This window comes from Branchiostoma lanceolatum, chromosome 12 (genome assembly GCF_035083965.1).
Source record: "Branchiostoma lanceolatum isolate klBraLanc5 chromosome 12, klBraLanc5.hap2, whole genome shotgun sequence".
Taxonomy (NCBI): domain Eukaryota; kingdom Metazoa; phylum Chordata; class Leptocardii; order Amphioxiformes; family Branchiostomatidae; genus Branchiostoma; species Branchiostoma lanceolatum.
Window position 1 is genome coordinate 8,084,607 of NC_089733.1, and position 16,119 is coordinate 8,100,725.

A 16,119-nucleotide genomic window follows, 5' to 3' on the forward strand; every position below is an offset into this window, starting at 1 on the left:
AAACCTTTACGTCTATATAACAAACCGATCCATTTAGCGGAACCGTAGTAGACAACATTTGGCCAACCAATGGTTCTAGTCGCCACAAAGTTTGTGATCTCTCTGAAATATCATTTTGCGTGCTATGTGTGAGGGTCTGCATGCTTCCGTAATTATGTATCAGGTAGGCCTTTTTAATTTCGTGTATCAAATTCGTAGGGAAGCAATATCATTTCACGTAATTCGTAGGGAGGAGGCAAACATTTTCCGTAATGCGTAGCCAGTGCGTAAAGCGTGATCAAGACGTAAAATTGTCCGTAAACCGATACGTTGAGAGCTATGTACATTTTGAGATAATATTATTATCATGTATCACTAACAGTGCAATACTTCAAATATCGTTAAACTTGTGCAATACAGCCTGTATATACGTATCGGAAGTCGGATGCACATAATTTTTACCTTGCACCCTCCAGATTTGTATTGATCTGAGTAAGGGGTCGGCCTAGGTTTTTAATTAATTCATCTTGTATGTGGTTGGTTTTAAAAGTGTGTCTTTTGTGTTTTACCTCTGCAATAAAGATGATTTTGAACACTCGTGTCTTGCCTCCCAGTTTTTCGTAAGCCGTAGCGAAGGCGCCAGCATTGACCTGTCCAAAACGCAGGAAATGTCATTTCAGAGGGTTGAGTTTTCAAAATTTTCCGTAAGGGCATGCCCCCGGGCCCCTTAGAAAGCTCGCGCCTTTGCCGCTCGCTTGGTCTAAATTTAGCGTAAAGCGTTGCCGGCCTTCCTGAATTTAACGTAAAGCGTTGTGGACCTTCCTGAATTTAACGTAAAGCGTAATCAGGACCCCCCATGCAGACCCTCCTGTGTATTCGATCGGGCAAGGAGGCTACTAGTATATAACCTCCAAGCTGGACCAGGTCGTGCTGAAGTTTCACAATTAGGAAGTATTGGCGTCACGATTGTCTTATACTTGTCTATACAGAATAGAAAATGTGAAAATAAAGAAGAAATGTTTTGTTTGGCACCCCTACGACACTTCATGGTCTTTACAATGCTTTGTTGTTACCTGCAATCCCATAATACTCTTAACAGGTGCTCCGGTTCGGGCGTCTGTGATTGGTGCGATCTACTGCCGCAAGGCAGAAGTCGCCTTGGTCAAAGATTTGCAGTTCAAAACTTTTTAGTAGCGTTGGTCTACTCTATACATTAATTTTCAAAGAGGAGTTGAGTAAAGACTACTTTTATAAAATTTCGGCCGTCAAAACGACCACCGACGTACAGTAAACGATAAACCATTCGTGAGAACATCGACCAATGAGAAACGTTGTAACAAGTGTCACTACTATTCACGCAACTTTGTCCTGACCTTGGAGACGCTGCACTGCTGTGACTGCACCACTGCGCTGGTACTTTATACTTGAAGAAGAAACTTTCTTATACTTAAAAAGAGTAAGTCATAAAATAAGGCAATGTTAGAGTAGAGTACTCTATCGACAGCTTCTGTATTTTGGGCTTTTTAGGCTTTTAAATGGGAAATGCCAGTGAATCGTTCGGCATCAACATAGCGGCCCTCGTACGTTAACGGGGGGTGTCCATAGTCCGGTAAGGTCCATAGTCCGGTAAGGTTTTAAAAATCGTTGTTGCAGAGATATGCATGGGTAGCTGCACATGATAAGTACACCTAGTTATGGACTAAACCTTTATGTAAATCACCACGAAGTTGGAGTATGTGTTGAAGTTGGTAAGCCCAAACGGATAAAGATTTTTAAAATTGTACAAGTCTGACGCCTTCCGTGCGGGTTGACGAGCGAATGCATCGTGAACATGCCCTTCGAAACTCTTTAATTGTTCATCGTAGAATACAACAGGAAAAAAGATACCACCATATATAGGAAGGACATTCATTATATTTCCTCTAAAAACAAACCTATATACCATCTTTGCCTTTAAAGTTGGATAATCCAAGGAGGTTAAATATACATGTATATTTAACCTCCTTGCTAGTATTCAACTTTTTCTTTCTTCAGCAGTGGAAGACATCATTCAAGCCTACAACTGATCATGCATGAGTAAATGACCGGCTTGGGCAATGGCAGGTACGTTATTGATATATAATGTTATAACTAATAGAAGTTAATCATCAACACGTTGTACATGTATAAGCAATGCATTGATCATTGCTTTACGGTAAAAATGACAAACATGCATGTAATAATGATGTAGGTTATTATAAGGTGAGTTTGACCAATACATCATCTTTATTTCTTCACAGAAACCCCTGGTGTTTTGTTGGTCCATGATGAGTATGGCAAATTCAAGGGAGGGAACTCTTCTATAAACAGGAAGGTATTAGAAATAATCAAAGAATATGAGCCAGACCTACCTGTAGTTTGCACAGTTTTGAAAGCAACCGAACAGGAAATACAGGACGCACAAAATGTTGGAGTTACACTTTTACTTCCTGAACTTGACCGAGATGACTATAGAACTCCTTCTCTGGACTGGCTGACCTTTGACCATCGCTCCAAATACCCACATCTTCCCGCAACAATTAGGAGCATTGTTGGACACGCTGGTTTCACCAGTAGGGCAGCAGTAAGGATCAAACAAGAACGTTACCCAGATGCTAAGGTCATCCTCGTTACCAATGACATACCAGAAGACACAGCATACTACAAAGGAGATGAGAAGGCCATGGGCATTGGGAAGAAGGAAGACTCCATTCTTGAAGATGCTCAAGAAGCTGATGTAGTCTTTTCTCTTGGAAAGAAGATATTTAACCACTTTGAGAACCAATTCAGGGCTATACCTACCAAAAAGCGACCTCAGCATGTCAAGTTTGCTCCAAGGTCTTCCAAGACTTTTGAAGATGCTGAGGCAGAATACAAGGAAGCAGAGACAATGGTCGTCCTGTCTATTGGTCAGGGAGGCTGTGACCTTGCAGCCAAGGCCTTAGATATTGTTGCAGAGAAGAGGAAGGTGAAGTCACGTGTCATAGGAGTTGACAAAGATGAGTTTCAAACTAGTCAGGCAATCCTGAAATCAGCTAAGGTACAAACTACACTTCTCCCTTATGGCACACAGAAGGACATCTGTAAAGAGATGATGCAGGCCCACCTGGTCCTGATGCCTTCTCGTGCTGAACCGTTTGGACTACTTGGCTTGGAGGCCATTGCAGCTGGTGTTCCTGTTCTTGTTTCGAGCAGATCTGGACTAGCAGACTTCATCCATGAACATGTTGATGACTTGCGTCATTCCATTGTTGACATGGATGAAAGCGAAGAAGGTGCCATCGCAAAACACTTGGCCAAAGACATTGAGAGAATGTTAAAACACAACAAGGCCGAATTCAAAACAGCAGCACGTTGCAAACAGCAGCTCTTGTCCACAAAGTATTGGGAAGACTCCCATCAGCAGTTCATCAAAGCCTGTACAGATGCAGGTTAGTCACTGGAAATTTTGAAACTAAGTTTATTTTTCACTACACAGCTTAATGTGCATTAACATAATTGTACTGCAGCTTCCCACAAAATGTTCACACAGGATGTTATACTCACATGCACTCACTCACTCACTCACTCACTTACAGTACACTATTATGCTTTTATCCCAGGCCTATGTAGTTAAATGAGCAATTACTCACTCACTCACTCACTCACTCACTCACTCACTCACTCACTCACTCACTCACTCACTCACTCACTCACTCACTCACTCACTCACTCACTTACTTACAGTACACTATTATGCTTTTATCCCATATTTCCATAATACTTATCCTAAAGTTGAATTATTGTGTATAGGTGGTGATTCACAACCTGCTAAAGTTAAGAAGAGGAGGCACAGTGCTGGGTCTATTGGAGAAGACAGTGAAAGCATGAAAGCCTTGAAAGCAGGTAAGACACTGTATTTCTTATCAAAACAAACATTATTTTCAATCTAAGAGGTGGGTTGTTTCAAGCCAATCTACCAAGTATCTCATTTTCAAACGACAGTGAGACTGAAGGTCTTCCATATGATAAAGCAGCCAGTGTAAAACAGCCAGTGTTTGGTTGAAATAAATTCTCATTTTCTAAAGAGAAATGGCTTGAATAAAACTGTTTCATTTGGCTTTTAACATGTACAAGTTTGCAATTGCATAGAATAGTGGGGAGGAATATGGAAAGCACATCGATATAGGCAGTATGAGATTTTACTTTTGGCACTTAATGGTTTTTCATCAATACTCTAAAATTGGTCTACTGTCAGGCAAAAAAGAAATTGTTGAGTAATGTTTATGATATAACCTTTCTATATAAAACTATTTCTGTTTCAGAAGGACCACCTCCATTTTTGGCCATTAAGGTACAGATACTTGCACAAGTAGAACCCAGTTTAAGAACCCCCAGGGATCTGAAACATTACGCCACTGCAGAAGAAACCCTCACTCAGGAAATCACCAATGTGACAGATAAAACCCTCCGTCTGCTCAAGCAGATAATGCCTGAAATTAAAACTATTGATGACCTTCTTGACACTGTAAAAGCAATCAAGAAACTGGAGAAAACCAATGGTGTTAAAGTCAATGGTGTAAAGAGAGGCTGCCAAGTCTTCTTCCTGCAATGTACAGATTTGAATGGACTTGGCAAACTCTGGTTCATGTACAAAACTGGGGCATTGGACAGACTCATGCACAGTTGTTTGTTAAAGGAGGTTACTGCACAGCTAGTCAGTACCAAGAATATTTCTGTAAAGGCAACCATCAATGTGGAGGACTTCAGAAAGGCCCTGGTCTACCTCCTTGCTCCACCTGCTCATAAAGGTAACTTTTAAAACCCTTCGATTCCATGAGGTCTTTTATCTGGTTTATTTATCAATTCTATGAATAAATGACTATGGATACACATATTTTCACTTTGTTGCTAAGTAGTATTTAAGTAAAGTTAAACTCTTATCATTTCTGATGAACAGGACTGAACCGCACCATTTCCGTTGACAACATGGTGATCCTGCCACCACCCTTCAGCCATTCTAGTCTAAAGGGCCTAGACCTGAGGATCATCAGCAGAGAGGACCAGTCCTGTAAAGCTGCAATTGGTGATGTTTCTGTACTGAAGTTTACAGTCAGAGAAGTACAGTTAGCTCTACGAACAAGTAAAGAAACATCTCAGCAACAGATGAGGCAGCTTAAAGGTTTATATCAGACAGCCAGACAGGACACAGAAGCTACAATGCACAGTCTAAGCAAGGAGATAACCAGGCTGAAAGAAAGGGATGAGAAAGAACAGAAAATCCTCCTAGAACATAAGGAGGCAATTCACAAGTTACAGGAAGCAGCCAAAGCCAGAGAAACCAAATTTGAAGAATTGACAGCTGAGCACACAAAACTGTATAATCAGATAGTCGTGCAGAAGTCGGGAAGCTGCAAGAGGAAGATGAGACATTACAGAAGCATCTCTTGCAGAAAACAATGGAAATTCAGGGGCTACAGGGGACTAACAAGGACATGGCAGTTAGAATAGATGAGCTATCGAGTGCCAAACACACAATGAAGGGGAAAAAACAGGAGGAAGAAAAGCCTGCGGAGAGACTGTCTGGAGCCGAAGGAAAGACAGATACTTCAGACAAAGTGAGCAAAGGAGACCAAGCAGGTGTGCACATATGGACAATATGCACTATATATGTAATAGTGAGATTAAGTCTTTGCGTGGTTCCATGTGGCAATGGTTATTTTCTATAAAGAGAAGACATATCTTTCAAAAGTATGTACTGCCCTCATGTTATGCAGTGCATCTTTCTCTAGTTTTTGTTACTAAGATATCAATATTATCTTCCAGCTGCTCAGAAGGATGAGGAAACATGGAAGGGGCAGGTGAATGGTCGCATAGGCATCATTGGTACTTCCGGTGCAGGAAAATCCACCTTCATCAACTCTTTCCGAGGGCTAAGGTTTAGAGACCCAGGGGCAGCAAGTGTTGGTACCACAGAGACCACATCAGAGAATAAAGAGTACTCCCATCCAGTTTACGAAAACGTTACCCTGGTGGACTTTCCAGGGGTTCAGTTTAGAGTTGAACATGGCAGCTTTCATACAGATGAATATATAAGGAGATTTGAGAAAAGCATGAAGGAATGCGACGTTTTCCTTGTCTTTACAAGTAATCGTGTCCACGACAAGGTCGTGTGGATTGCATCAAAGGCTAGAGCAATGGGCAAGAAGGTGCTGTTTGTCCGTTCCAAGTTTGATCGGGATGTCGAAGACATACAGTATGACGACCCAGAGTACTTTGCAGATGGGCAGGAGGAGGGTGAGAAACGACTTCTTCAGATGCAGCGACATGACTATGTCAGCAAGCTGGAAAGTATGGGATATGGACATGTGGATATGGCAGATGTTTTTGTCATCAGTGGCATACTACGCTTTGTCCTTCAGGGCCGCTGGGATGCTCCTGCATTGGAGCACGCAATTCTGAAGCACCTTACTCAGAAGGAGCTGACTCCTTTGCCCTCACCCAAAAAGAGCATCTGCGTCTTATCCTAAAGCAACAAGACCGAAGAATCATCGCTTGCTTTATATGAGCATGCTGATCTAGTATGAACTTGTACATGCAAAAAGAAGCAACACATTTCTTAGCTTTGGTATCTTGAATACTATCTTCATCATTGTATGCATGATTAGAACACATGAATAGTTTAACAAACCATTCCAATGAATGAATCAATCAATAAAAGTGGTCATCTACATTTTCTTCAATACCTAATCTTTCATATCAAAAGAGTTCTTGTTTTCTATTGAAATACATATTTTACTGAATTTTTCATTTACTGTAAGTGCAGAAACGTTCAGGTCGTTTTTTTCTGCTCGCAGTTATTGCAGTGAACTCTTCTGCGCGAACTTAAAACCACTGCTAAACTTTCGTCCCACTTTTAGCACCATTATTTTAGTGAACTTAAAACCACCGAAAACACTCGATTTTCTCCCTACCCCGAAATAAAAACCTCACGAACTTATATGCGTTAAGTACTCTGGAAACTCTTGAGACCTGCTACCAGGAATCCCGAATTTTGTATGTCATGATACTATCCTCAAATACCTCATGGTAATAAAGAACACAAATTATGATTCTATTTGCTTCTGTCCATTGTTCTGATATTTCTTTATACAGTATCTTGAAACATCTCATTAATTGATCAAAGTTAATTGTGATCAACTTGGCTGTACCTCTCCTGGCAACTGTTAGGTGGCATTGCAGACACATCAGAATGCACACACAAGTATCTGCAATGCATATATTTCTTCTTTTATGCTAGGAGCTACATGTACAAGTTGTAGAGTTAGTAGCAAACTACATATTGCAAAAGAAAGCTAGAGAACATATTTTGAGCCTTGAAAGCATATTAAATCATATATATACTGAACTCTTTGTACTTTGTACACTAGAATATTTTTGTGCCTATAACTGAGAAAAGTTTTACATATTACTTCTTAGCTATAGTCTACCAGTTCCTTCTATTATCATAATAGAAGGAACTGGTAGACTATAGCTAAGAAGAAAATACACTAAGGAGGCAGTTTAACTGCAACAAACAGTAGAATACACATTCAAGCATAATGCTATCTCTATGAATGCAACACTAGCTCACTGTTATTTATCTTTACTGCAGGGAATTAATTCACTGCATTTCAGCTTTGTTGTCTTCGTGTGATAACTGCAGAGACTGCACGTAATCTCAAAGATTTGAATTGTTCCACAAGCCTAAGTACACATTATACCTTAAAGTTAATACTTTAAGTTAATCTCAATATGCACAGGAACAACTAGCAATAGTGCAAAATTTCTCTCTTAATATCTGACTGCAGTACTGATTGGAGAAATGATTAAGTTTTCAACTTTGTCGTTTGGCGTTTTCCGATATACTAGAATCCAATTATCAGCTGGAGTTTGCAGATGTCATCAGAGACTAGAGTGTATCCAAAGAAAGTCACGGTCCGATCCACCAGGGGTAGGGATAGGTTGACGACTCTGAACCTGACTCGTCGCTGGATCTGTAATAATTTAACGTTGATTGTAAATACAGGGACTTCAGCTGAATGGTTCATCAGTGCTGGTAGAAGTCATTATGAAGATGAATTTTCACTGTAATTTCCAATGCAGAAAAAAATTGGAGTTACCCACCAAAGTTCTTACTGTACAGCACCTAGCCTGACAAATCGCGCTCCTAGCAGCCGGCCGGTCCTGTTACCGCCAGCTCTTGGGGTGGGGGTCAGTAACCTCCGGCCGAGAGCTTGTGTAAACACAGGCTATACAGCACCAGTTTTTGTCAAGGAGTGACTCGTTTGACTGTTTTTGTGATGTTACTGATGCAAATTACACTTGATCCGCTGTTCAAGTCTTGTGTCTGTAATTTGCATTAAGTCACGTTATAGAAGCAGTGAATAGATTCATTCCTTGACAAAGACTGGTGTTGTGCAGTCAACACTTTATTTTGCATTGGAAATTACAGTCAAAATTCATGTTCATAAAGGGAGCCTTTATTGAAGTGCTTTAACCCTTTTCATTTGATGAAACCCATTATATACTATCAATACAAACCTGTCTATAGTGGCCACAAAAAGTCTGAAGAATCAAACTGATGGCCACAGTAGAAAGTGTGACCATTACAGAGAAAAATTATCAAACCATGATCAATAAAAGACTGAGACTTTTCATTCCAGATAAGATATAATCTTTATTAGTTCCTACATATTCAAGTCAACAGAAAAAGCCATGTGCTTAAAAAAAAGGGGCCACGATAGCCTCCATACAGAGGTGGCGGCTAGATCAGGTTTGACTGTAGTTGGTATGAAAAGGGTTAAACGTGATTGCAGAGCAGTATCTAAATACACACTATACAACAGCACATAAAGAACAAAATACTGTGAACAAACTAAAATGTCTCAAGGATATAGGAGATTCTTTTTTTCACAACCAGGTAATCTCACCTGCTGACGTTTCGGTGTCTGTCAGACACCGAAACGTCAGCAGGTGAGATTACCTGGTTGTGTAAAAAAGAATCTCCTATGTCCTATATTCTACCAACCTGATGAAATTATTTTCGGAAGTAAAATGTCTCAAGCTTACCAATCTTACACTAGCTGTAACACTCTTGCCATCATTAGGTGATGACATTGGGAACACTAAAGGCATGATATGACAAACAATCATCAGACTACAAGTGTAATAGATCTGTTTTACAGGTTACATCCATGGGAGCCAAGCAGATCTCTGTGAAATGGACTGAATTCCTATTGATGGCAAATGACTTTTACTGTGGCGTTACTATGTAGTTTGTACAGTGGACACTTTGACTAGTTGCCTATAACTAGATTTCATAAATAGTGCAATGATTGATTTGCACGTACACAGAATGAGGTTCTACACAGTGCAAAGCTTTGTACTGTATGGACTTTTCTTTCAATGCGTTTATGGCATATGTAAACACATAGCAGACTATTCAGACAAAGCTTGCACATGCTCAGTTCACATCATTAAAAAAAGGCTATGCCTTATTTGTATACTACTCTGTGGCATTTGATATAAACTTAGGCATCAAAACTCAGAGGCACAGCCCTATTGCAAAAAGCTTTTTTTACAGAAAACTGTTCTTCGTTCTTTACAATGTAGACTTTATCATAAAAGCATCCATTTGGGGTACATCTTTTTTTACATAATGCCACTGCATTATGAATCTGAATATCAAATCTCAATACATGATACTAAATGCATCATATCATCAAATATCATCCACTGATTCAATAATATCTCTGTCTGCTCTCATTATAGCTTCCATATCATAAAACGAGAACAAAATGAGAGGCTTTAATCCATGCTACACTAGAGCTTATGGATCAAATATGACCTTAGTTTTTGAAAATGAAAGTGGTGTGTTTTTGTTGATATACCCTGTAAGTTTGTTGTTGGCACAAAACAGGTCCAAAATGCACTTAGCAGCACAATGCCACAGGAACGTTGATCTGAAATGCTTTAGCTTATAGTATGTGGGTTTTTTGCAAGTTTTGAAGAGACAATAGTTGCACCTTTGAGTTATATGCCTTTGCCAAAACCCCTTTTCTACATCATGAGCCTCCTGTTCAGCACCTATCGGGTTCACAGTCAAATTGTATCTTCTAAACTCTTTCTGATTGGCTGTTCCCAATACCCAACTTTTCAACTTACTGCATCCAGTACTTCTCTTATTCACCTTGTCAATTTCTCCGGTCACATGATTCAAAGTAACCAATAGGAGCCAACCTTGTCACATGACTAGAGCACACCAATAAGACAGTTACTACTCCTTCCAAAAATTGCTCTCCATTTGCCTATAATCTTGAACTTGGTCGGTATAATATCTCGGAGACGTTCTGTAAGAATGGGCAAACAAATTTGGCTTAGTACCCTCGGATTCCAAACAATAGACGAACTTGAACCACACAAACTGGTTTTGTTATGAGGGGGATTTTGCTCACAAACTGTCTATGTCATTGCGCGCGACCGTTGAAATATAACGTGTTCCCCAAACCCAGAGGAAGCAGATGTTCGGGGATTGTCGTTCAAAAACGTTCTACCCTTTACGGACGCATGCAATGACATACAATGTACATGTAGACAGAGAAAATCACGCCTACGACGAAACCAGTAGGTGTGGTTCAAATCAGTCTATACTCCTAGACAATTTTATATATACAAGGGCGACTCAGACCAGACACCACACCCCCTGCCCAGCTCAAGTCGCTTACTTTGCTGGTTGCCGGTGCTTCAAGACGTAGTCAGAGACTAGTGTGTACCCCACGCCTAACGTCATGCACCCGACCACCATAGACTGCGCGATGACTCGGAACTGCATCAGGAACACGGACGTGGACATGCCCGCTCGCCGGTATTTCCGGTAGTTGACCGCGCCGTACATAACTGCCGCCACTGTACCTGCCAGACCTTTGGAAAGAAAATGATAATTTTAGTTTATTGCAAATTCATGTCCGTAGGCTAACTGCAAGTTAACAACAATTAATGATGATGCACAAACATTACGTGAAACATAAGGCATATATGTGATAAAAGCGACTAAGAATAAACTATGTTGCTAGTCTACAACACATGTAATTTTCTATATCTACAATACTATTGCAGGGTTTGACCTCTTCTTTGAAAGCAGTGGAAAACAATAATGAAATTAACTGCAAAAGATGTTCCCATTGCACAAACTTGGAATTTTGAAAATTTATCAGTAGGAAATACAAGTAGAATTGTAGTCATTTCATTTCAGTATTTGAGTATGGTGTTCATATCTACAAAGTACATGAACAAATGTATCTGTCTGTCTACTGCGCATGCCTTTTTGGAGGATTTGTTGTTATTCAGCAAAATCTGTCAACCCCGCTGCCTACATGTCCAACATCACGTACAAAGCCCTTCTCTGGGGTCCAAAATAACTCCCACATCTGATGACATCCAACACCACCAGCCAACACTGAGCAAACAACATTCTGTAATTTGATTTCCCGACCGCCTAGCCAGAAAGGCTGCTGGCATCCAAGTGTGAAGTCAGTTTTAAAGTTTGGCTGTGACCCAATCAGCCACCTCCCGTGTGTCTTAACAGAGGAGGCCCATTCATGGACAATGGCTGAGAAACTCCATTATCCTTCCAACTACGGGATATTTGATTAATAGCTCAGACGGCAGCCTTTTTGCCGATTTTTCAGAACCATCAATATTCATACCGGTAATACCACAGGCCATAAACAGGTTTCGACCTACAGCCAACAAAAGCAGCAAGCAATGTCATTATGTATTGCATCACTATTTTCTTTGAAGCAATATCGCATAACGAATCTTTCCTTCTCGACAAATTTGCTTTAGGTTTTCAATCCCAAAAAGCTCCCATCTTGCCAGATGTTACAAATATCAGACCATACATGTAGTATTGTCTGTATGATATCATATTTTCATCAGGTATTCAAGCTTACCAATAGGAACCATAGGTTCTTTCATAGACTTCTCCCATAGCTTGCTTCTGCTTTCATACTCGTGGGCATCTGTTGATGTCATGCCGATGACTTGTGAAGGTTGCTTCTTCTCTGTAGTAACATATAATCATAACAGTTAACATTAACACACATATAACAAAGTGGTACTATCAATCAATCAATTAATCAAGTAAGCAAGCCAGCATCAGGGTCAAACTTGTCTGATGCATGGCGGCTAGACATGCATAGGTTTTCCATTATTTCTGTACAAATTAAATAAACACTTCTTTATAAATTCAAAACTTAACTGTGGTAACAAATATGTTTATTACCCTGATTTGCATGTTGGGGTTGCTAGAAAACAGCCAAAACCAAGTAGCCAGAAAAGCTAGCTTTTATAGGTCAGATTCAGAAGAAATATTGGGACTTGTCAGTGTCAGGCACGTCCAAGGCAACATGATCTGCATACTGGTCTGACACGACCCGACCTTGGCTGTGATATAGGTCAGTCTCAACACAGAAGCGTCTAATTTAGCCCTCCCCCCTGGAGGGGGGTGCACAGACGGGTCTACATGTAGACGGTTACCTCAAGTTCACCTTGAGAACTGATTCCATTAATGACATCATGGTTTCCTACAGCTTTGTCATTCTTGTCCCAATTATATCATTGCAAGAGGAGCATGTCCTTCAAACTACAATGAGGTACGGCAATCGGCTATGTAGGTCACAGAATATGACAACTGTATACAAGATATAAAAATTGGAGGGAAAATTTTGACAATGCTCCAAAAGATATGGTTAATGTCAGGTTATTGATATGCTCTATGATAAAAGTGACAGGTCCCGGAACAGCTCTGTAGCTAAACAAATGGCATCCAGACAGGACAAGCTGGCAGAAATATGCAGAATCATGCACAGGGATGCGTATGTCATACAGAATTGAGGAGGACTAGCTACGACTCTTACTATAGCTAGCATAAACCCATTAACACATCTTTTAATGAATTAGACACACTTTTGCATCAAATATGCTCTATTAGTATTAGTCTGCAGATTACAAGCATAATTTTACATATCAACTAATAATCAAGTACAACTTAATTTCCTTTTTGTCATTTGTAATCACAATGTCCTTTTTATAACAGAGTGATAAAAACAGTATATTTACGACCCACACTTGCTGTTACATGGTAATACATTGAAGAGGATTCCAATGGGCTGATATATAGCGATAACAGTTGAGCGAGAGATACTTTGCAAACACATAAATTCAGTTATTTCTGGAATTGCCTTACCGTTTGTTCCTGTCATCTTGGAAATGATAATGTCTCGTTGATAGTACAAATTGTTACAATTACAAAGCCAGAGGGATATTTTTGCTGTTCCTCAACTGATGAGTACTGCTCCGTAGGATCCCAAGATATCCCAATGGCTTCCCACTGTGAGAGGGTGCTAAATATGTGGTGTCTGCCTTGTGTTTTGAAGCAGGGTTCACAGACTAGACCTGAGTACGTGACTAGAAGGAGAATCGCCATGTGTTGGGGTAAGATAATCGGGCATTCACACCACCTGCTGGGAAACAGGGTTGTCTGGGACACCCTCTAAACCTACTTCTACAATCAGGAGAAGTTGGCAACAATGTAAATGTGTCACTCAAACCAAAAAGAATCACAAAATCTTAAAAATCAATATCAATATTGGTAACTCATAAAGGATGTAATCTTGGAGGCTTTAATTTGGTACCTAGCAATGAAATGGCATAGGCTGAAATGCAAAGTCAAGGACACTTGTGGGATCTGATAGGGCTATTCCATTTATGAATTTAAGGGGGAGGGGTCACGAAAATTTTGTTCATGTGAGGGTGGGGACCAATACTAATATTTACAGTATTACAAACAATATTCACAGATATTCACTGAAAGTGAAAGATGAAAAGTACATGTAGAAAAAAGGACTCCCGAGATTATGATGTGGAATATCTAAAATCTCCTACTTTGTATTTTACACACGTCTTGGCAACAGCTCATGCGTCCTCTTATTACTTGTTTTCTCGTATGTCTGGAGCTCATATCTTAAACTCTAAATCTTCTTCTTCTTGTACATGTACAATATAGTTCTACACCATGTGGCTCATGTTTTCTGCTCTTATTACTTTCCTACAAATATTAGGCTCATGTTTTATAGTTCAACATGTTTTTCTACACAGTCGACTAACTGTTCTCGGCCAAGACGTCACAGGTAATTATCTTGAGCATCTCTCCTTTTTGGTTGACCGCTAATCATATATGACTACATGCTCTACACCTGAATAGTGTCTACTGTGTGTTGCCCAAATATGGCTATGCAAGGACATAGAAGGTCACTGACCTACCCTAGAGGCTTTCATACTGCCCAATGGGTACAACATGTCTTACACTGCATTAACCCTTCCAGCAAACTGACTGGCAAACCTCCACGTAGCCCTGTTTTTTCACTGCCACCTGCGGTACCCAAAACAGTTCTGGGAAGACTTCGTCAAACATTGTGACACCAAATTTGCACATAGCTCTTGTTTTTCACTGCCCCTTATAAGTATAAGGTCGGAAACTGTTCAGGGAAACCCACAAAAGGACGTTAGGATAAAAAACAAAATCATAACATGTCATCACTCAAAGAGAATAAACCTTTGCCAAGACAGCTTAGCTCCCTTATATCTTTATCCTACAAGTATTAATCATATGATCTATCATCTTTGCAATCTGTGATTTCAACATCAATTTAAAGACAGCTGTTATTGTCCAATTCCAACATTCAGACATATTATACTGCTTATACAGTCTTGCCATCTGACATGATCTTTTGAGGTCCTCTGTCCAAGTGGTTGAATTATGTTTGGATATAGTTCAAGTTTCTGAATGTCTACGTGGTCGTATTTCAGGCGTGTGTTACCATGGCGATACCCTTCCTGCTTTGTTTGAAAGACATCCAGCCCTGAGTGTCATCGTGCTTCCCACAATCCTTTGTACAATACAAAACTATGAGTCTGAATGAAAGTTTTTTTAAAAATCAATATACATTTTTGAATGACAAATTTTGTTTAAGGCACTCAGATATCATATAGTTTTCTTCAAATTATTTGAAAACATAAATCATTGCAATCTTAGACATTACACAACTTTATTTTATGATAGAGTTAGTAACTGACTATATAACTTCAACCACTGTGTCCATTTATCTAAACACTGAAAATTCTGGACAAGTCAGCGAAATCAAAACAAGACATTTTTTCTGCAAGAAATGTATGGAAAACTCACAACCCAAGCCAACTTCCCTCAAAGAAATCTGCACGCAACTAAATGTTAAACTACTTAAAACATTACATCATGTATATACATACCCGTCAAACTATTTGCATAAGACACGGCATGCATTATGTAACCTTATTTTTAGAAATCTTCAGGCAATGATTTCTGAGGACTGGTACATTTGTACATTGAAAATCTTATGCTTCTCACAGTTTTTATCAGAAAAACGCAAAGTCATCGCACATTTCCTATGCTTGTTTTGATGAAATCGGAGTTGTGCGTCTGTAGTCACGTAGGCCACGGACGCTCACCTACTTTGCATGCCATGCTAGCGGTGCCTTTTCCAATATCTCACCTTTACAGCGGACTCAAACCGTTCAATTACAAAGAAGTGCCTTTGCACTAGATGCCAAGCACATACTGTGAAGAAAACAGTGAAAACTCACCGAAATTAGAGGAAAATCGGAGGTCCAGACAGCTTGCAGACGACACGGTTTCAGTCCAGTAGCTGTGGAAGGCCGCGGCTTTCTGCCCTTGGGTTGGAATATGTTACGCAACTTCCGGTTTGACTACAAAGGTCAACGACCGGACAGTAGCGCATACAAGTGAAAGGAAATTAACTAATCGTTCTATATTTAGTTTAAAAATTCGTAAAACTAATAACTTGAATATCTAAAAATTTGAAAATAAAATTGATAATTTCATGGATTGTACAAAATAACTTGTTATATGATTTCATGTCTAATATCTTTATTACTTTCCTTTCTGTATTTTTTTGTTTCCATGCTTTTCATTTTTGCATCGTTGGTAAGTAAAACGGCTGGCGATTGGCTACTTATGACGTACTGTTCAATATTTAACCAATC

General features: G+C 39.7%; 2 protein-coding genes across 3 annotated transcripts; one reads left to right on the forward strand and one right to left on the reverse strand.

The window, feature by feature from the left end:
• Window positions 1–2,013: 2,013 nt before the first annotated feature.
• LOC136445707 (uncharacterized) lies at window positions 2,014–6,709 on the forward strand. Its single transcript, XM_066443839.1, has 6 exons — window positions 2,014–2,082; window positions 2,259–3,428; window positions 3,790–3,882; window positions 4,937–5,047; window positions 5,365–5,616; window positions 5,803–6,709. The coding sequence occupies exons 1-6, from the start codon at window positions 2,076–2,078 to the stop codon at window positions 6,504–6,506; spliced, it is 2,337 nt and encodes a 778-aa protein (XP_066299936.1). The 5' UTR covers window positions 2,014–2,075; the 3' UTR covers window positions 6,507–6,709.
• Window positions 6,710–7,549: 840 nt separating this feature from the next.
• On the reverse strand, window positions 7,550–15,830 carry LOC136445505 (HIG1 domain family member 1A, mitochondrial-like). 2 transcript variants are annotated; one of them, XM_066443531.1, is made up of 4 exons: window positions 15,700–15,830; window positions 11,970–12,080; window positions 10,743–10,938; window positions 7,550–8,012 (listed from the first exon to the last, which is right to left on the reverse strand). In XM_066443531.1, the coding sequence occupies exons 2-4, from the start codon at window positions 12,049–12,051 to the stop codon at window positions 7,949–7,951; spliced, it is 342 nt and encodes a 113-aa protein (XP_066299628.1). In that variant the 5' UTR covers window positions 12,052–12,080; window positions 15,700–15,830; the 3' UTR covers window positions 7,550–7,948. The 2 variants fall into 2 exon arrangements, with proteins under 2 accessions (XP_066299628.1, XP_066299627.1); XM_066443530.1 differs by lacking the exon at window positions 7,550–8,012 and adding an exon at window positions 9,171–10,367.
• Between the last annotated feature and the right edge of the window lie 289 nt (window positions 15,831–16,119).

Bases quoted from the DNA above. Each gene is read 5' to 3' on its own strand.
- LOC136445707 (XM_066443839.1), top strand. The intron at 3,429-3,789 runs GTTAGTCACTGG...TATTGTGTATAG, and splicing joins CAAAGCCTGTACAGATGCAG to GTGGTGATTCACAACCTGCT. The intron at 3,883-4,936 runs GTAAGACACTGT...TCTGATGAACAG, and splicing joins CATGAAAGCCTTGAAAGCAG to GACTGAACCGCACCATTTCC.
- LOC136445505 (XM_066443530.1), bottom strand. From the start codon at position 12,051: ATGACATCAACAGATGCCCACGAGTATGAAAGCAGAAGCAAGCTATGG. The intron at 10,939-11,969 runs GTAAGCTTGAAT...TTCTTTCCAAAG, and splicing joins AGAACCTATGGTTCCTATTG to GTCTGGCAGGTACAGTGGCG. The intron at 10,368-10,742 runs GTAAGCGACTTG...CCATTCTTACAG, and splicing joins AAGCACCGGCAACCAGCAAA to AACGTCTCCGAGATATTATA.